Here is a 22,357-nt window from a genome sequence, read left to right as displayed (position 1 = left end):
TACCGAAGGTCACAAGTACACGAATAACTGAAGTAGGCCAAAGAAAGGGAAAAAAAAAGGCATGATTAAAGAAAACAGCGACTTGAAAAAGAAAACTAACAAGACTAACAAGATGAATTTTTATCCAGCTAAAGATAATGGGAAGAAAATCCTAAGACAGATAAAACTGTAATGAAATGAGTCAAAATAAAACTTTGAAAAACAGCTTGAAAAAGTTTCCATTGTAGTAGTAAATTTTTCGACAACCTACAAAAAGTTGTGGAGCCTGCCACAAATCTGTGGAGTCAGTGCAAGAGCAAGGTGAGAAAAGAGCATCCAGAGATGAAGTCACAGCAATAAAGCCAAGCTCATGCTTTGCGTCTTCGCTCACTCTGGAGCAACTTTGAAAGGTTCCCACATCAGAGCTCTTCTTTGCTGTGGCTGCATTAAGATATGGCTCGTATTAAAGTATCAGCAAAAGACATAAAACACAAATCAACACCAGTCATCTGCCCAAACCAGATGGTGTTCATCCAAATGTTCTAAAGGAACTCAAGGATGAAATCACTAAGCCATTAATTGCAGAGTGTCTTCTCATTTAAAATAACATTTGTTCTAGAGAAATGGATGTTGCAAATATAGATTTTAATTTCTAAAGGTCTCCAAGAGCAATTTAGAGAGGTGCATGGCAGTAAAGTTTGATGTCAGCACTAGGAAAATTAGTAAAAACTATTCCAATTCAGTAATTTAACACACAGAAATAAAATGTACTGAGCAACAGACTACATGAGTTTGAGTAGGGAATGCATGACTCATTAACTTCCTAGGTGCTTTGTTTTTTTGTTTTGTTTTGTTTTTGTTTTGTTTTTCGATAGAATATATGAATATACGAAAAGGAAAATCCAACCAAGTAGCCTAACCTAAAAGGTTACCTAAAAGATTTAGGAAGACAGTCCAGAAAATGTACTCAGGTAACTAACCAGCTAGATAAGAGAACAAGAGGACAGATCTTCGTTTGGAAGAGTAACTATTGTAAAAATAGAAAACAAGTTTTGATTCATATTTGCTACTGAGAAATGTGATCAAGGGAGTCCAACAAGAAGTATGGCCGATGCAATTTGATTTATTCATAATTGAAGACAAAAGTCTGCTGGTAACACTGAACTATTCAAAGCAAGTGGAAAGAAAGGTTAAATATAAAGGGATGCTCAAAGGAAACAGTTCTAATGCAATACAGAATGTTGGGCTTTGTACGAAGAACTACTATGCAACAGTACAAATAAAAACCCAACATATTTATACTGTGAAAGGGATCAAGCACTAGCACTCTCCAGGTTGCCCAGAGAGATTATGGACTCTCTCCATCTCTTCAGATATTCAAAAGAAACCCTGGATATGGTCCAGTTTTAGGCAGGGCACTTGGACCAAAAGGCAATGAAAGGTTCCTTGCAATCTCAATCATTGCACGATTCTGTGAAGCTCACTTCACTACGTACTCATTCTCCATTCTTGTTCAGAATTATTTGGCATCAGCTACCAGCAGAGAAGGAATACTGAGCCAGGTAGTCCTTCGTTGTGACCTCCAATTATAATTTATTTATTTATTTATTTAAACAGGATAATATAAGTGAACTGTTACAATTTAAATGCTGTAAAGTGTATAATTTCAGCTGGAAACTGAATTAACCTTAATGCAGAACACTCACTTTAATATTTTCCAAACTTTCTAGGTTTAAGTTAATAGAACTACTCACAGTAAGCCATTCTTTGTGCATGGAAGAATCAACTGTAGAGCAAATCACAAATTAAAGCATAAACCTAACGTTTGCTTTCTTTTACCTCATCTGATTAAAGCCATTAAATCTGCATCATCCTTAGCTGCGCAATTATTATCACTGAAAGCTTAGCCTCTTAAATTCAATTGTCACATTGCAAAAGCTTTCCAGGGAGTGATTCTGCTATTCAAGAAAATTCCATAAGATTTAAATGTAGTTTGTTATTTGAAGAAACTGTTTTATTCCTTATCTTCCTCTTAAAGAAGTTGCTCAGAGCTGGCTCATAAGGACTAGTGTCTCCTTACCCCAAAGAATACAGAAAATGATGAATGCACAGTTGAAAAGGATTCCAGTGTTGCTTTGTACTTCATCTCTCTGGTTCTCACCATACTCAGTGCATTTATTCATCAGATAGAAGGAAAAAAGAAAAGGGAAAAAAGGGAAAAATCTAAAAGAAAATTTTGCATGATTTCAAAGGCATTTAAAGTAGAGGTTTTTCAAAATCATAATCCTTCAAATGAGAGTTCATCTTGATTAATCTTTTCCCTTCTATCCCATTTATTTTAAAACAAAACTTCAAGGTTTTTTTCACGTTTTTCCACTAAAAACATTGAACTGTTTTTCCAGCGTTGATGCTACTCAAACTGACCACTACAGTCTACTGGAAAAAAAATTTCTGCTCAGAGAACTGCCATGCATACAAACTGTCTAACATCATTTTGTAACATCTCTATTTCAACCCAAACAAAATGCACATTTACTAATTTAGTGCTCCTGAATCATGTGAGACACTTGTTCTGCCTTCTTTATTCAAATAGCAAAGGCACTGAAGTCATAAGGGAAATTCATTCACTCAACACTTCCATTCATGCAGCATTTATTGATAACCTTCAATTTGAAATATCTGGTTTTCTTTTAATTAAATTTTTATTTATCTCTTGAGAAAACATTCTCATTCGAAATGACAGAACATGTGGATAAGAATCAAACAGAAGAGGAGCAATATCTTTGCCTCTGATGTCAGAGTAAAATTCTGAAGTTTCACAGTTTAGTAGGCACTCTGAATGCAGACAGAACTGAGCTGTAGATACTCCCAGTTAGTCAAGGTCCATCACCCTTGCTTAACTCTGGATTCGTTGTGTCTCCTTGTTACACAGAACTGATGACACTTACCTCATGACTGATCACACCTACTCAGAATCAAAGAACTATAGAATAATTTGAGTGAGAAGGGACTAATAAGGATCATTGAGTCCTGCTCCTACTACACATAGACTTAAAAGGATTGACTAATAAAGCTTCTTCACAGTTTCAGAGTGTAATACTGATTGAAACAGACTAGGAGATGGAACATCTTGCTTATGGCCAAAACTCTGACGTGTCCACATGCAAGAAAGAGAGCATATTTCATAACTACTCCCCATCTTTCTTTTTTAACTACAAAAAGCCACACCGAAATTTGCTGGACTATGGAGAAAAGAGGAAGGAAAGCAATTTTGATCAAAACAGATAAAATTGGGGATTAACAGAAAGAAAAAAAAAAAAAAAGCAGAAAGGGCCACATATTCCCAGCAGACCACTGGTTACAGCAGTAACCTAGACCTGGGCACAGCAGTTGTCAAGTTGTCACAATTTTATACCATTTGCCAACACATTTTGTACGTTGCAGCCCATCTTTCATGTTTCCAGACAATATTACATTACACTTAATTCAGTTTTAATGTGCCAACTTAAAGCTTTTCTGATGCTCCTGTCCTCATAACTGTCAATTACTTTTTTTTTTTTTTGTCGAAATGTAATCAGCCGTAATTTCTATTTACTGCCAAACAATTGGTTAAAATGTTCATTGGAAGCAAGGCTGATACTGACCTGTCCTAAACTTCAGACAATTATGATTACTCACTCAGTGCTGATTAAATTTAAAACGTCATTTACTGCCACTCCACAGTGCTGCTCAGTGTTTTGTTATTGCTGTGTTTCCAAATAGATTATCAGAAAGTTTCAGTTTCAAAGACTGTAAACTCGCAATATATGACACATAAAAGAACCACTGAAAAAAGAATACATCAGTTCAAAAACTCCCAGTCTAATTTCTGAAGAAAAAAAGCTTAAGTTGAATTTTGGCAAAGATATAGAAAAACAATGGTGAAATCAAGCAAAATAGTTCATTTTCTCAATGCTTCTTGTTCAAGTGCATAAATAGAACAGCTGTCATTCTTACCAGATCCCAGGAATACTCACTGTTCAGCATCTGAAGCACAAACTTTGCCAAATATAAATTCTCCCTGTTCATCAACTTTACTTTCTCATGGACGCGTCCCCATTAAATTTCAAAGACTATCATTTTGGATAACTTCCATTTTGACTATTCAGCTGGAAGAGCGTTAAGGAGTATGTGGTAACAACGAAATACTGAACCATCCAACCTCTGAAAACTATATTGGTTACCTGTAATTGTTTCTTATTTATGGAAATACTGCATTTATTCATTTAGCATGCAAATTGACCAAGTTAAGACACCTTTACATCAAAAAAAGCACTGATGATGACTTTAGTGAGCTTTACTGCATGCTCTGATTGCAGCAATGGCTAAACCTGCGTAGACCCTGCGCTCTCATGTTTTATCATCAGCACAAGATTCCATGTCAAGCACGCACCTTACCACTGAAAGAATTCTGCCTCTAGCTATTTGGTGGCACTGCACAATCTTACACTTAAATGTTAATATTAATATATTAATAAATTTAAACAGAGGCAGAATTGATCTATTTGTTTGTTTTCAATATGGAGCTAAGCCAGGTGTCGCAAGTAAATGGGGGCAGATAAAAAACGTTGTCTTTATACAACCAGCAGTCTCACTGTCCAGGAAAAACTGAGTTAAGCCTGGCTGGGGGAAAAGGGCTCTGTTCTGCACTGGGATTCTTGCCAACAGCTATCATACATAGAGGCAAATCAGGGCCAAGCATCTACTTGATAATCACTTTGCCTCCAGTGTGCTTCCTCAAAATCTTCAGCCCATTAAATTAAGTGACAAAATGAATGGTAAGGAATACGTCTAAACAAAGATGCTGGCTTGTGACAGAGCAAAGAACAGGTCAGAAAGCTGAGAATGAACCTACAACGAGGCTTGCTTCTAACACATAATTTCTCTCTACTTTTATGTCTAAACACAATCACCACCAGATTTGTGGAGGAAAGCCCAAGGCTTTTCAAGCAGTATTTTTATTCATAATTATCTACTTGTACATAATTGACATCCCTTTCCCACCACTCTCCCCCCATGCAAGATTGCCCAATGTCTGCCTAGATGGGCATACTTCATGATTAAAAAAAAAAAAAAAATGCTGTGCAAACAGTCAAAGTGAAAAAAATTCTGGCAGTCATTCTCAAACTTAACCTCTTTTCAGCCATAGGGCTTCATTTGTGGATGGTTACTTCAGTAACCAAAGGAATTCCTCCTTTGAGGCTACAAATTGAAGTGAAATATGAATGGAAATGGGCAATTACTACTTCCATAATAAACAGCAAGGTGTGTCATAAATGTTTGTTCTAAAAAAATAAAAAATAAAAAAATAAAATAAAAAAAATCCACAAATTCCTTGAGTAGCAGTTGAGGTCTATTGCTAGTGATTGGACCAACCTGTAACCAGTACAAATCACTGAAGTTTTTCTACCCTTGAAGTACTAGAACTGTTTACACCAATGAAACCAATTTACTGCCCCTCCCCAGTACTACATACAATTATTCCCTAAAGTGTGGTTTATGTTTCAGGAGAGAATGTGGAGGGTCTTGGAGGTGTGCATATCCTTAAAAGTGACAGCATCCATTTAAGTTCCCTTGGAGGAACTACTTTCTCCCAGTGAAAATGCCTTCCCAACTAGCAGACAGGGAAATCTACTTCACAGGGAGTAAGGCGGCAGCAACAACAGACAGTACTCTGTGTGTATTTCACAGAGAAGGTGCAAAGCAAAATTAAATATTGACTATGCAGTTCTCCACATAGCAAAATGAAAAATGGAAGAATCCCCATCTGGTTCTGCCTTATTGTCATCCAAACACCTGTTCTGAGGTGCCAAATACACAGAAATTCACTTTGCTTCACCACCTGCAAAGCATAAAAGCCCATTTCCAATTTGCCAATCTGAATATACAGATTCAAAACTGGACAGTCAAAAAATAAAAGCTTTGGCCCTTTCTTCTTTAATTTCAGTCATAACAGAACATTATGGAAAAAATAGCCTGTTTGAGGAAACAACATTCAATGGAGCAAAAGCAATTTGACTTATTTTTGTTTCCTGTCCTCAATCTTGAATATTCTTTTGACTAATATTGTTGTTTTTTTTTTTTTTTTAAAGTTTGTAATATGAAATGATGCAAATTCATTTGCTTCTCGCAGATTCTGGGGAGGCTGTTGCATGTTCTGATTTTCAGGGCTAATGCTGAAATTCATCCAATTTCTTTTGTGTTCTTTCCTGATTAACTTGCACCCACCACACAGTCTACAAAATAATCTATCTTTGATTGGAAGATACCAAGACACAAGAAATCCACCAAACAAATGCTATGTCTCTTGTAATTTATTCTCAGTTCATAAACACTTATGAAAACAGTCAGCAGCTTTTACTCTGGTTTATGCAAATGACTCCTGAAACCTCATTAATCAAGTCTACACATGTACAAAGTAGAACCCAAAATTATGACTCAATTGTCCAAAACTTTATAAATTCAACAGCAACGGAAACTATTGCATGAAGTCCCCTTCCTGAGCTACATGTTGGCCCTAACCACATCCCAGGAGTACTATGTGAACTTTTGTCATTGAAAACTCTTTCTGGCAAGTTTCAATATTCTAATTTACAAGATGTCTCCTGTACTTGAAGGACTATAAAAAAAAAAAAAAAGCACAACTATTTTTCTGGCAAAATTTGTCTTCCTAAATTTCATGATCACAGTAATGTTTACCCATAGTAGACAAATCTTCAAAAGAAAAAAAAAAAATACTTAAACCTGCCACTGCATCTGATTAATGACTTGTTTAGAACAGATAAGGTCAACAGATCACAATACTTACTGTCTAATTACCTGGGAGCTGCTCCATAGCAAACTACAGTTCTATGACTAGAAACAATAGCTTGTGTATGTTAGTGGATTACAGCAGCTGCAGCAAAAAGATGCCATACATAACATACCAGCAAACTAAATCAAAACCTATCGAGAATCCATACCACATAACTAAAGTGAGAACAAAAAGTTAACGTGGGCATCCCCACTATTTCATAGCTAGAGGTTCACTGGTGAGAACCAATGTTATCTTTTGCAAAAGGTAAGGAAATACAGAGATATATAAGCAGTTTTTAAAGCACTGAATTCCCATCTTTACTGTTTTTTACATTTAGGGATTCTTCTGACTTATTTTCCTATTTAGATATAAAGTTATTCACCCAGGTGAATTTATGTGGAGCAGTGACAAAACAGCCTGCAGGACAGATCATCCCACTTCTACAAATAGGATAAAGTAACTGTTCAGTTCTACATCACGCCATAGAAGTGAGAACTCACAAACCTGGAGCAAGTCTAGTGGAGAGTCACTGACATGGCAAACTAGCTAGAGCACACTGCACGCAAGGAAATCCCAGTAGAAGTGGGCTTTGCTTAGGTTGGAAAGCGAGGCTAATGGAGAATCTGATTTCAGTCTCCCAACATCTAAAGGGAGGTTTATAAATAAGGCAGGATCAGGACTCACAGCAAAGAGACAACAGATGGGCACATTCAGGCAGAAGATAAGAAATTCCAGTTGACATAACCATTCACAGTGAGAGCAACAGGACACAGACAGAGCTCGCCCAGTGAAGCTGTGGGATCTCCTGGGACACTCTCAGAAGTGGACAGGACAAGGCACTGAGTGACCTAATGGACTGCTGCACTGAGCACCCCTTCAAACAGCGGGGTGTATGAGATGACCAAATCATTGTGATACAGAAAAAAACTTCCCAGTAAAGCAGTAGTGGAAGTGATTGCTGCAAATAATCTCCTATTCTCAACCCTACTAAATGTGCTCTAGAAGAAGGCCAATAATAATCATTATAACAGTGTAAATGTATATCCTTTCCCCAACATGAAATCTCAACAGATATAAATACTTAAGCATTTGGAAGTACCAAAAAAAAAAAAAAAAAAAAAAATTCCAGTTAACACAGGAATCAAGAGAAAAATATTAACTTCTACTTACTTATTAGAGTACTTTACAAACTTTACTGTGTTTTTTGAGAAGCTGAATCCAATTATCACTGTAGTTTTTGGAAACCCAACTCTACATTCCACGTATCAAATATATCAATGCACATTAAGAGAAGTTGTACCAGAAGTATATTTAAGGAGTCAAAGCCTCCTGTAATTGTTCAGATAATACTACGATAAGAGCAAAGGAACCATAGGAACCATACTTGCAACATGTTTTCTCTGATCTTTAAATAATTAACTTTCTTTTCCTCTTTAATTTTATTTAAATTTGCTTCTTGGATGTCTTCCATCCTGGAACACCGACAACTCCATAAATTCACTCGAGGCCACATGGAAAGCCAAAGCACAAGTTTTCTCACCCTGTGCTCCTAAACTTTAGCACAAAGCACCATACTCTCACACTGCAGAATATTTTTACCGTAGGTCCTTCCCATCAGCAGAAAACAAAACAGGCGGAAGAGCTTGTGGTCTGAACCAAGATGCCAATTGCACCAGTGCACCAAAACAGCATCAAAAGTTTAAGTACAGCACACATCACACATGTAAAACCCCACCATATATATATATATATATTTAGCTTCCGATTCATTTCAATGAAAGTTTAAAAAGTACTACTTTTTTGTACATGCCAGACTAAAGAAAAAGCAAATTAAAACTAAAAAAAAAATGTGAGAGACCAATATTTAGCACAGATACTGCCTCATGGGAGAGCAGACAAAGAAATATCAAAATCCAGACAGTGTACTTCAGAACAGCACAACCCTATTTTTAACCACATTTTTCCTTATACACTGCATCCCAAAGAGACATTGCAAAATTAAGGAGTGGACAGCATGTGGTAAGAATTAAGATAAAACAGTGATAAGTCTCAAAATTCTTGGAAGAGAGTAAGATTTAAAATCATTTTCTCTCCCATGTGTTAACATTTTATGTCAAAGTGTTCAGAACAGCCATGATCCTATGGGCAGATCAGCATTACAGCAAACTATCTGAAACCTAAAGAAAGCACGAGCATACTTCCTCCTCCTGCCAGAAACGAAAGCTTGAAAGACTGGATATCAGAACGCTGAACTATGGAGATTCTTTTGAGACTGACTGAACTGTTAGTTCTTTTGATATTAAGAAAGCACACTTTATTACATGTCTGCTTTACTTGTTCCCCTGGCTTTTGCCCAGAGATGGCTGTATTTCACTGATAACACAATGTTGTTCTATCAGGGGGCATAATTTGATCTCCATGCGCCCTCCTAAAGAGAAATGATATCCATTTGGCAAAGAAAGCACATTCTAGAATTGAAAAAATAATCAACTAACGCTGATGGGTGCTTTTCAACAAATAGGTGATAACAGGGGTTTTCTCTTCCCCTTAAATTGAAATCACAATATCAAATACTGCGATAGAAAAATCGGGATCAAGTGTCCTCAGAGGTCATGGAAAAATCTACAATCTGCCAAGGCAACAAGAGCAGATAAAGGCCACCAGGAGAAGCACAACTTCAGAATGGCTTCAAAAGACAGCAGTGGAGCCAACACTCCAGACAGCAATGCAAAAACTTGGTAGGCACTTAGCTCCTCATCCAAAAAGCACCTTCTTCAAGGGTAGAAGCCAAGACTGAAAGAGACAAATCTAGCCTCATGAAAGAGGAAGGGCAATAACTTGTAAGAAGGAACTAAGTGAGAAAGTAAAAAAAAAAAAAAAATTTTTTTAAAAAGGAAATATGAAGCAAAAAGTTACTAACCCCCTCTACATGCAACAGGAGGAAATTAAGCCAAAGTGGAGAGAAGGAACTAAAGTATAAGGGACCGAAACAAAACACTACATGGAAAAAAAGAGCTGGACCAGTTTCAGCTGATTGATGCAATTATTAGTCATCCCATCAATGAAGGGTGGCAGGGATAGGAGGGAAGAACTCTTTCATATTACAGGAAATCAAAAATCAAGACTATCATGTTTCATTTTTGCAAGCTACCCATACTTCAAACTAACTGTTCAGCACATAGGATTATACTTAGATTTTAAAATCTACCCTGTATGGATTTTTTTAATTCTCAATCCCTACCAAATTAAAACAGAAAGCTGCCTAACATTACGAAGTTCCTAATAAATAAGTTACGTGGGAAACATTGCCTCTTTATTCTCACATTGAAAAATATATCCCATATTGCAGGGATAATAAGAGTATAAAATGTTAACGCTACATTTTTCTATACCACTCTGCATAATTAACTATGCAGCTGTTCATTCATTTGAGCCCAATAACCAAATTACTTTGCAATAATTTAGCAGGAGATGCACTAGAACAGACAGCACATACTAGAGAAGCTGCTCACATGCCACATACCACATCAGTGACACAAGGTGCCCAACAGTAAAGAGAAGTAATGGTGGTTTGCCAAGCAGCATTTTCAAAATAGCAGCTGAGAAAAAAAGCATCTTGCTGCCTGTGCAGATATTAGCTGACTTGTTGTGAGACCACGGATAAGTGTTTCTGGATGGGTCCCATTGTATGTCACTGTGGCCTCTTGTCTCTTCCAAGCTCAATCCAAAAAACTCTGGGACAAAACACAAGACGTCCCTATGCTTTACAGTCCTTCATATTATTTGTCTCAATACAGCATTACAGCTCTGACTGCGGTCCTACTGTGCCTATACAAACATTCTCCAAGTTATTTTATTCCAAATAAACAAAGACAAAGATGAGAAAAAGGAAAGGACAAGAACAGTGGCTCTTCAAACAAGGTAACAAAGTAGGTGGAAGGTGGACCCCATAGGATCACCAGGTTCTAAGTGCTATGTCATATCTGCTTTACCATATACTCCTCTAAGCCACGACTTCTCCCCTTCCAAAGTTTCTAAAAACATATCCCATTCAGGGTTTTATATCTCACTTATCATCATAGAAATGCAGCGAGCAAATGAAGCCAGCTGCTTTCATTGCAGTTTCTTATTTATTCCATTTTGAAAAGGGCAGAATAAACACTGCTTAGTATATATACCTGTCATTCCATCTGCCCCTAGGTTATGGGCTCCACACCTCCCTGCAGTGCTGGCCTGCTGAAAGTGGGAGTTAATGGATGACGACACAGCAAAGTACTTCTGATTAGCCAGAAAAAAAAAAAAAAAAAAACCATAAAAAGATGGTTCAACTATTTTCACACAAATTTCATACAAAGGAACCATGCCACAATAAAAGCTTTAAGACTGCTGTATTCAGTTCAACCATATGCAAGTCGATCATGGGCAACGCCAGTGCAGATTTCTCTCCTTATTCTGAGAATGTGGGGAGGGAGGATGAGAACCACCAAAAAAAAAAAATTGCTAACCCCACAGATGGTTAATGCATAGAAGGGCATTGTTTCTTTACTCCTCATCTTAAACCCGCCTGCTGAAACTAGCAAGAAAGCTAATACTTTTTTTTTTTTTTTTTTTTTTTTTTTTTTTTTAAACTGAAAGCTTGTACAGTAAAATACCATGAGAGAGCTGAGCAGAAGGCAGTGAAATGCCTTTTCTGAACTTACTGCTACTACTGACCTGGATGGACTTGGGGTAAGAAAAATTACTTATTCTATTACGATCAGTCACAGCTGAAAGAAATTCATGTAAAACAAGAACCTGTGTGCAGCATTATGGGACAATTCCCACACCAAAAAGTCTTAAGATACCAGTTCTAGTTAATGTAATCAGAAATTTTATGACTGAACTTCATTTTTCTCAAACAACGGGACATGATTTGTACACCATTTTAAATACATGATTATTCTTTCTGAATAAACTGATTTACTCACTGTGAGATAAACCTTACACTGATTTAACTCCCTTTCCAGCAGTTAAGGAGACAGGTAAAAAATTTAAAAAATAAAAAATAAAAAATAAAATCAGCATTGCCACTCTTCAAGATAAACTTAACCTGTTCAGCAGCCATGCTGCATCTAGCTCCAACAGACACAAGCATACTGCAAGCCAAGGCCTTTTTCTATCAGTATAAATCTCAGCTTTCTTAATGGGTTTTAATCCATATGTCATATGTTTGTGTATTCAAAAACTAGTTTAGAAACATACAAACATTTGAAATCAACACCCATCACTCCAAGATGAAGGCTTGAAAGAGGAGTTATGGCAGAACACTGCCATCTGCGAACAACAGTTATTTAAGAAAGCATTTTAGGGAGTCTTCTCCAGTAGCTTTTATTTGCTTGTGTATAGTTTATTTCCCCCCCAGTTCAGACCTTCGTACATACCAGCCATCAAAATACACAAAAGATGCAACTATATTAACACAAGATACAAAAGGGCTTCCTTATATCCAGCATCCATCTCATTCAAAGGGCTTCACTGAACATCAGACCGTAACACTCTTGCATACTGGTTCGCAATACCTGCATCTAAAGTCAAAGTTCTTTTTTGTTTGTTTTCACAAATGGCCAAAAGCAACAGTTAAAATATGCAACAGGATTAGCCAAGGTACCAACAAGGTTATTTGTCAATGCGTTAGGTCTTGCTCACAGGAAAGAATACAGCAAGCCACATATCTATCAGAATACACACCTAAGTAGTACATCAGTACTGTCAACAATACAGCTGCCTCTTACAAAGATTAATAATCATCTCTTCAATATCTGGCATGTTCAAAGGTTGTCAAGATACGCTCCCTTCACTTTGTCTTTTATTTATTTTTCTTACCTGACAATCACAGTAAAACATTGCTCATAGACTGAAGTCTACTACATTCTGTTTCTAACTCTGGTTTTACAGCCTATTTTAAATGCCCAAAATAAAACAGAAACACTCCTGCACAACTCAACTCATAATGACACACTGTAGAGTATTAGCAAGACAGAAATTGCAGCAAAGATAATGAAATTCCTAGTAATGTTATTAGGTGAATATGGTAATATGATCAAAGACAGCATAAAAATCTGTTGTTCAATAATGAGATTAGAATTCTAATTGAAGGACTACTTTTTGAACTGCACTGCCCAAAACCTTTTTGCAGTGGAACAGGTGTAAACAAGGATATAATAGGAGGACAAAAGAGCTGCAGAATAATTGAGGGCAGTGTATTTTGGCTACAGAATCTACATTACTCAGGACAATGCATTAGCCAGAGCAAGCACAGCTAGACATTAGATCCCAAGCTGAGTTTGCTGGGCTAATAATTAGAAAACCATTTCTTTTCGTTGTTTTTACTCGGTAAGAAAGCAAATTTGATATGGAAATCAGAGACTCAATAACTTGATCCCTTAGGGCCATTTCTACAAAGTCACTTTTCAAAGCTGAACCACAATATAAGACCATCTGGAAGTGCAAGTTGCTGCAGAACAGTTACTCCCTTAGTAAACAGCACCTCGCATCACAAAAGAAATTGAGTGGGACAGCACATCTTATACTTTTTTTTTTTTTTTTTTTTTTTTTTTTGCTTTTTAAATTAATTTCAGGAAACAGGTGAAATTTCATTTACAAATCTCAAGAGCATGGAAAAAAGTACCTACAGTCGTTCTGACTGAGCCACACAAAGTCCAGAAGTTTTACTTTCCTGAGTGGTATTTTGCTCACTGCATCTACCTCAAAAAGACTCCCCGGCTCTTTCCAGTCTGACTTTTAACCTTAGCACAGGCTTTTGCCTTTGTCTAAACACCCAGAGCACCACTGTGCATTGATCACTCATGATAGGCAGTGGGATTACACAACTGGATCTTGCCCAGAATACATGGCTTTTGTGGGTGCAGAAAGATGCAACTGTGCCATGTGTAAAGGAATTTCTGACTTCCTGTGCTTTGCCAAGTGTCATGCTGTCAAGGAGGCTCATATTTGTTTGCACTCTCAGCTGCTGACCTAGACCCTCACAACCTCCCTTCCCAGCACTGCTACTTTGCTCCCTCTTCAAGCTGCCTTTGAGTAAGCAACACCATTACTCACAACACAAATACCTCAACATTTCTGAAAACTGACTTAACCAGGATTCAGGAAGCAGTGCTGAGAAGAAGCAACACTGCAGTTAACATCAAATAATGCAGTCTGTTTTGCTATGGTGAAACAATAACAACATGGGGATGCCATTGGGAACAATGGCAATTACGCAGCATGTCTCATTAGCACTGCCATATCATTATGCTTGATAAGATGCAATCAAAACTTTATTAGCAATCATCAGCAGCATCTATTATTTGTTGCCTAGGTCAAGTTAAGAAGAGAAGGTTGCATTCATATCAGAAACAGAATTCTGAGTATGGGGTTGAAAGGCAATTCCATGGCCACACCGCGCTGAATCGCTGGACAACCCACAGCAATCACATATCTCAGTTGCCCCAATTTATAAAATGAAAATACACACCTGTTTTTAAGAAATTCATGATGATTAACTTGCATCTGCAGTATTAGTTTCTCAGTGTCTACGAAATTAATGTTAAAATATTTGATTTTAAGATTGAAGAACGTGCACATAAATTGCAAGTGTACAATATGTGCACAGAATCACCTGAGGTTGCAAAATATCTGCACTCATATATTCATGCACCGACAGATCCTTAAGGCATATGGAAGCACATGCTCAAGTACCTGTTTTACTAAATGCTCTTTTTGACGGAGGTCTTCCGTAGGCTAAATACATTGTTTAAAGATGTGTGTGGACTCCGACTTAAGCAGCATTGATATGTAAAGAATCCTTACTACATACAATTTGTGAACATAGTTTCAGTACTTGAATTTGAAGTTTTAGTCTGGAACATCACTTTTTCATTAAGTTCATAAGGCCTAACATGACAACCCACCTGTGCCCTGAAGATATACTGTAATTCATAAACTCTTAAAATAAACCTGAACAGTGTTCTATTCCCTCCCACTAAGTTGCTTTACATTCAAGAAGCAACCAATGTTATCTCTGTTTACTTCCCTATTTTGAGTCAAATAGCTGTGCAATTTAATCCTACATTAACAGTTACTTAATAAGCAAATTAGCAAAGTATCAGAAATAGCTGACTACAGAAACACTGGCTTTTTCTAACTATACATTTCCACTAAGATTTATGCATTCATAAATGTTGTAACCAGAAATAACTGCTGCTAGTACAAAGTTGTTAAGACTTGCATTAACCGACACCATTTTTACCATTCATTAGCTAACAAAAAGTTTCCAAGACAATATTTTGGCATCCCAATCCTGAAAGCTGACCCACATGAATAGATACAAGTCACCTATATAAACCAACAAAGCTCTGCAAAAGCACAGAAATTTGTCACTCAGCTCCATTTCCAAAAACCTCTCTTCTTTGTACGAAGGTCTCCACATCTCCACTGGAATGTACCTCAGGCTGTTTTTATTTTTTTCCTCTACCATTTGCATTACTCTGGAAAGTCTGCCTACAGCAACAAATAACCATCTCTGAACAAATAACTACCAAGTTACTCTTCCCTTCTCACTCCTTGTTCCAGAGATTGCAAGAAAAAACAACTGTGTGAGGGAGGAAAAAGAGGGAGTTGAAGTAGATACATGTTTTAGAGGAAGAAAAGAAAGATGTGTTTGCAGGAAATAAAAGGACTGATATATGCCAAGCTGTGATAATTTAGAGATTGGCAAGATAAAAGTAGCAGATAAACAATGTTAAAAAATTAACCTGGTGGGGACTGACTGGGTTATAAAACAAGTTTATCTTCACTTAGAGAATATTAACTGTCTGCTATGGTGTAGCTGTGAAAGACAGGAAGAAGAAAAACACAGGACAGAATCAGGAAATAATAGGACAGAGTCCATTCCCACTGGGGCACAGAAACCTCACCAAGATTAATGGTTTTTATCCACTGGCAAAAATACCCTATGCCATTTTTCACACCCATTTTTACTGTATATTTGTTCTGATGCAAATGAGAGAAAAACAGGAGAGAAACAAACCAGAAAGCATAAAAATAAACATATGCTTTGTTCCTTCTGGGCAGGATGCCAGCATGAGTATAGCACCATGTCATGGTTCTCCAAGCAAACATGGAGCTTCACCAATTCACACCCAAACTCGTAACACAGGAAAAAAAATACAAAGATTCCCTGACCTCAGAGTCAGCTGCGTTCAGTCTTTATTATATTTTCTACATATAATGAGCTACATCTCAACAGAGACAGGCACTATTTGATTTTTTTTGCACCAGTTAGCCCTGTCTGCACTTTTCTAAATACACAAACTTTCTAACTCACAATCTGACGTATCTGTGTACAGCTTATGCACCCCGAAGGGCAGAGGCAGGAGGTGAACACAGAGCATATCTAGGGATGGATCAGCTACCACCTCTTGCCCAACTACAAATCTTAGGTGCTTGTTTCCTTTCAGCTTTCCCATCCTAGTTTCCTAAACAACCAAAACATCTGGTAAATCCGTTCCCCATAAGGAAAAAGCCCTGATTTTTTTTTATAACATGATGTAGCATCAATTTTATTCAAATGCAGTTCACATCAGTTCTTCTTCACACCAGCTGTCAGCAAGGTCTGAGCAACCTTGTTTAAAGCAGTAATGTTCTCAAAAGAAAGCAACATTATCTGAAGCCTGTTTTATGTTTATTTTTGAAAGAATAGAGAGTTTATTTTGAGGAGTCAGGCTGGGTAAGTTTAAAAGACTTCCATGATAGATTGTACTGAAGCATGGATAGCAAAACTTGAAACATATTGCATATGCTGCATAGGCTGGAGGCATTTAACAAGAAAGCAATATATGCTTACACAATTCTGATGGAATCTGAATTTCTATTTTGTTGTCTTATTTGCACAAGATGTTGGACAAAAACTAAAACAGAAACAAATACGTAATCAACTTCCCAGGTTGGAAGATTAAAGGATAAGAACAAAGGAACCACCAGTAACCATAAAAAGCTCAATCCTGAGCAAGTATTAAGTGCTCTCAAGGTACTGCAAAGATCTGCTGCTGCCATGAGAAATCCCACAAGAATAAAACAGCCTTCCTCAAGAAAAGTAACAAGATTGGTATGCACCATGTTCAGATCAGATTTTCTCACACAGATGCAAGGTAAGGTCTCTATACGAGCTTTTGGGAAAGCATGAAGCTTACAGGTACCAAAGTCACAATGTATTACAACACCCATTTGTTTATAGACCTGAAGCTTACTGGCTACACAAGAAATTCTCAAGCATGTCTGCTGTCATTTGTAACAACTGCTTAGATATCCAGGCAGAATAATTCAAGAATACCTGTAGAGCTATAAATAACCTAGCAAATTCCATTGCAAACACTGAAGCAACTTTATAGTTATTGATAACAGGGATATATTTTCAATTTTCAGGTCTACATAATGGGTACAGGAAAATCTCTTGTAGAGTTTATATAGATACACAAAATTATACAGAACACAGAAAGCTTACCTAGCAAAAGAAAATGGACACCTGAGAAAATTTTAGGTGTTTGGTTTAAGAGCTGTCATTCAACACATGAGCACTTAAATAACTTTGAATAGGTTCATGCTTGCTGTGCTATAGTCATTCAGGTGGCACACAACTCTGCAAAGTAGGTACCTGTTAGCCATTTACCTTGAAAAAACAAGTCATCTCAACATGCATAACCACAGAGTAATTACAGTAATTCATCTCCTGTCAGCAAGCTTGAAGCAGGTATGTTAGCAAAAAAAAAAAAAAAAAAAAGGACAGCAGGGTGGGAAAGTACTGATCTTCATCTATGATGTTGAACTAGAGTAGTAATCTTACCCTAGCCTTGTTTTTTGCTGATTAATGTTTGATAACACAATTTGTGCATACACAACAACAAGCATGTTGATGTTCTAGCTCACAAACGTTAAGATTTCTAAATTGATTGTCACATTCTTAATTGAATTACTGTATATTTCAAGTTGTCATAACATACAACCTAGCCAGCACCAGTATTGTATTTCATCCAGACAATTGTGACTCCTTCCAAATCAGGGTTACTTATTACCCACAGTACAGCACTCAAGAACTGCAAAAGAACTCCCAAGAGACACATCACAACACAATAAGGGACTGAACGTCTTCAGGTAACTTCAATGTAAAATTTCTATGAGAAAGAAAACGAATTGCCTCTTATAAAGCAGCACTGGGAAGGTGCTTTACACACTCCACACCTGTTTGTTTCTCTACTGCAAATTTATTTCAAACTCTTTCATACAGAACTGCAGGTCATTTAAAAAAGAAAAAGAATATGTACTACTGAGACTCTGGGTCATACTGTCATATTAACATCAAAAAGTAGTTAGATGAATCCAGCAGCAACTTGTTACAGGAAGAGAGAGACAAACTCAGAGAAAAGATAGAAGTTATAGGAAAAGCATAAAATTTACCTCCACAAAGAGCTCTCCAGCACTTTTCCCATGTCAGTATGATAGTACTTGGTAAGGATCAGGATCACCTAAAAAGACAATAAAAACACATTTATAAACATACACTGATAAATAAAACGGAGGTAGAAAATGGGCAGCATTACTCTCGTGAATATAGAGGTGAATTCTGAAAATCTGAACTGCATTTCAGGTTGGGTTTTTTGTTTTGTTTTCTTTTTGTTATTTCTTATTGGATTTACTTTTAGACTGACTGAATGGGATTTTTTTTCCTCTTTCTGAGGAGAGTTATTTCAGCAATTGAAGCTTTCTGCAAACCAGGTGACTTTCACTTCACAGTGGAGTCGGAATGGTCACATAAATCCCTCTACCACATGACAACCCCGAAGCAATCTGAATGACCTTCTCAGTAGAAAGAACCAAACTGGATGCCAATTTAAGGGAGGCAACTGTCATTGACATCTATGGACACATTTATTTATTAGCTCAAAGTGTTAAACAATAGCAATTAACCTTGATTACCCAATAAATTAAGACAGAAAATGAGTTTGGGTCTTCTCTACAAGATCAAAAATGTGACTATAATGTCTGTAAATTTTTTATTCCTAAAAGTATTCTTCTCCTTTGAAGAACAGGCTTTGCACTCTGTAATTACTCATCAGGATTACCAGTATCTAAATACATATTAAGAAATTCAATCCACAAAACATACACAGCCTACAAGAAAAGTCAGTAAGAAAAAGATATTCCATTCATTCAACATCTGACAAATTCACTGGTCAATGTCAAGTGTTAGTCCATGACTGATGTATCAAGCTGAGTGCTGTGTTTTATATTTAGATCACTTAAAACAGATTTCCCTCACTTGCTGCCAGTCCATATTAGTGCTTCTTATCCCCAAGTTACCATAGCAACCCCACTGAGGTTGAATTGGAAGAACCTGTGGTTCTCTGCACAGCTGTTACATTTCTTTAATGCAGGGTCAACATCAGTCTCCAGCAGCTGAGACCATGCTGTTACTTAGCTGGCACTTCCCCTGTTCCTGACCACCAGGTGAAATCTCTAGCAAACAGCAACTTTAGGCATTCATTTGATTATCCAGACACTTAATATGCTAATGCCACATTTATGCAACAGTTCAAAGCTTGGGTCTATGTGCACTGGAGATTGTAAGATAATTCCAGACTACAGGTGCTACATACATGGCATCTTGAAAAACAACATTTTGCAAAACTGAGCTATTGTATTAATCACAGATTGATTGTAGCCTAACAAATTCATAACATGTATTGCTAGATGTATGCTTAATAAGTAAAAGCAGAACCTCATTAATTAACAAACAATATTAATCTCTCTTATTCTCAAAGGAAATGCATCTACCAGATGCTTTTTTTGGAATTTGATGAAAAGGCATTGTAAAAGTATAGCCTTGGTTTAAAATAGAACAAGACAAAAAATCTTACTTTTAAATAGGTTACTACAAGGCTTACAAAGCCAAAAGAAACATTTCCCAACTGAGAGGGAGTATCTATTGATGAGAGTCCTGGCCACAAACCAACCATGCTCCATCAGGTCAGCTATTTACTCTATTGCCAGCATCCCAACTACAGCATATTGCTGGTCCTTGCAATTAAGGAGAAAGAGAAAGAAACTTCACTACTGGGAGCATCAATTGGCTCTAATTATTAAGGAAAACATTTCAGATCTTGGCTTTTAGAAGACCTGAAATTCTTATGCCACAAAAATTGACCTAGGGAATTTTTATTTTTTTTTTATTTTTTATTTTTTTTTTAAGAGATGCAAGAACATATTTGAGCTACATGAGATTAAAAAAGAGGGAAGATATGAGGATTTTTCATATTCATGAAAAGACTGAATTCTGAACTTACTAAGCCTATGTTTTTCATCTATGTCCTAAAACTGTAAATTTAATTCAGATCACTTACAGCGGTATAAACTGAAACTACCACAGGGAAAGTCCAGTGTTTCATAACTGATTATTACCACACACAGAAGATCCTATCAGGTTACTCTCAACCTACCCGCTTTGAACTTGGAAAGATCAGCGAAGCACATTCACAATAAGCCATTTCTGTTTCTCAGTACCCACCCGTAACATTAAAGGACTCCACACAAAGAGTGCACTCATTGTAGTGTTTGCCAGCTCCAGTCCATCTATGGGCTGCACCCATCAAACCAAAAAACTACTGCTATTCAACATAATTCAAATGAAAGGGTTTCAGGTAATCATAAACTGCATTTGATAGCAGTCATACATAGGAAAATGCCTTCTTACACATCAAGATAGCTGCCTTCATCCGAGCCACAACTCTGAGAAGTACATGTCATTATTTGCTTCTCTAACCCTAGTTCCTTGTATCAGGAATGGTGTGGTAAGCAAGAGTAGGGAAATAATCCTGCCCCTGTACTCAGCATTGGTGAGGCCTCACCTCAAGTACTGTGTTCAGTTTTGGGCACCTCAGTACAGAAAGGATATTGAGGTGCTAGAGCAGGTCCAAAGAAGGGCAACAAGGCTTATGAAGGGCACGGAGAATGTTCCCTGTGAGGAGAGACTGAAGGAACTGGGGCTGTTTAGTCTGGAGAAAAGAAGGCTGCTTGCTCTCTTCCAGTATCTGAAAGCTGCTTACAGCCACAGCATGATTGGTCTCTTCTCACTGGTGATAGGACAAGGGGAAATGACCTTAAGTTGCACCAGGACAAATTTAGGTTTGGACATTGAGAAAAATTTCAGGACCTATCAGGAAAGGGTTGTTAAGCACTGGAATCGGCTCCCCAGGGAGGTGGTTGTGTCACCATCCCTGGATATGTTTAAAAACCATTTGGATGTGGTGCTCAGGGACACGATTTAGCGGAAGGTTGTTGGGGTACTATGGTTAGGTTGTGGTTTCACTTCACAATCTTCAAGGTCTTTTCCAATCTGAGCAATTCTATGATTTTACGGTATTCTACCCACATTAAATAAATACTCCAAAGAAAAAAAAAATAATCATTTCACAAAACTGCGATGGTCTTTGGGATCTCTGGATTCTGAGCATCATTTCTAAGAGCAGAGTCTTGTTTCAATGGTTTCATTTTAATGAGTCTCCACAATAGGAAGCATTTTTATCACTCTGATGGCAACCAACAGTTCATCCACACTTCTAATCTAGTGAAAGATTTCAGGTTTCCTGTAAATGGAGAGAGGCTCAAAGCACAATAGCAACTGAGTAATAGTATCATCCTTACCAGCTCGCACTACTGTTAGCCATGGACTGCTCAAATGAATGTAGCTAAACAACAATGGAGAATTAAATTTACCAGATTCTTAATTTAAAGACAGACTTAGAAAGTAACAGGGATCTCTTGATCAATCCCATCTCCTGTTTTAAGAGAAGAGTTATAAAGGTGTTTTTAAACATTTCATCCTTTAACAACACCAAGGACATTTTATTTCTCTCCAACTCTGTCCAACTCTATCCAACTCTAAAGGAGTAAAGCCTCAATAAAGCTTCATGATTGGAATTCTGTTTTGAGGGGATTTTTATTTAGGGATATTTGAATTCAGTAAATACAAATAAAAATAAAAATGTACTTTGGTCCAAGATGAATGACCCGAATGCCTGGTGCAGCCCTCTAGTTCATTCTTTGAGCACTGTACACTTCTCTCAGGAGCAGTCCTTACTGGGTCTTAAAGCTTTCTGATCATATTTCTATTGCTCAGATCCCAGCCTCTTCTGCCCCTTTCAGTACTGTTGAAGATCACTGCAGTTTCAGGAACACTGAAATAAACAGAACATCACATTTCCAGCTTCCTGTCAGCTTCCCTGCAAACAATTCAGAAGACTTTTCAGCTCTTTCTTTAAAAAGAAAAAAAACTTGTTTTTTGTTTGTTTTTTAATGCTCCCTGACAGGCTTACAAGAATAATGTCACACCATACAGATTAAAAACAGAAAAAGGAAAATTAAAATTTCCAGCTGCCATCATAAAAGCTGTGCCTCTTTATTAATGCTGGAGCTGGCTAGTATTTCCCCACATGGGTCAAGGTTATAGAGGAT

At 37.2% G+C, this 22,357-nt stretch overlaps 1 protein-coding gene across 1 annotated transcript in view; it reads right to left on the bottom strand.

The window, feature by feature from the left end:
- The window catches only part of SORCS2 (sortilin related VPS10 domain containing receptor 2), a gene marked incomplete at both ends in the record, with an annotated part of 510,226 nt that overhangs the window by 325,416 nt on the left and 162,453 nt on the right, over positions 1-22,357 (bottom strand). The window contains one exon of the mRNA XM_079534212.1: positions 18,305-18,372. Coding sequence (XP_079390338.1) covers positions 18,305-18,372 — 68 coding nt within the window. The remainder of the gene's footprint in view (positions 1-18,304; positions 18,373-22,357) is intronic.

The sequence above is a fragment of the Tetrao urogallus genome, assembly GCF_951394365.1.
Source record: "Tetrao urogallus genome assembly, chromosome: 4".
In the NCBI taxonomy this organism is placed as follows: Eukaryota; Metazoa; Chordata; class Aves; order Galliformes; family Phasianidae; genus Tetrao; species Tetrao urogallus.
This window is presented reverse-complemented; position numbering and strand designations above follow the sequence as displayed.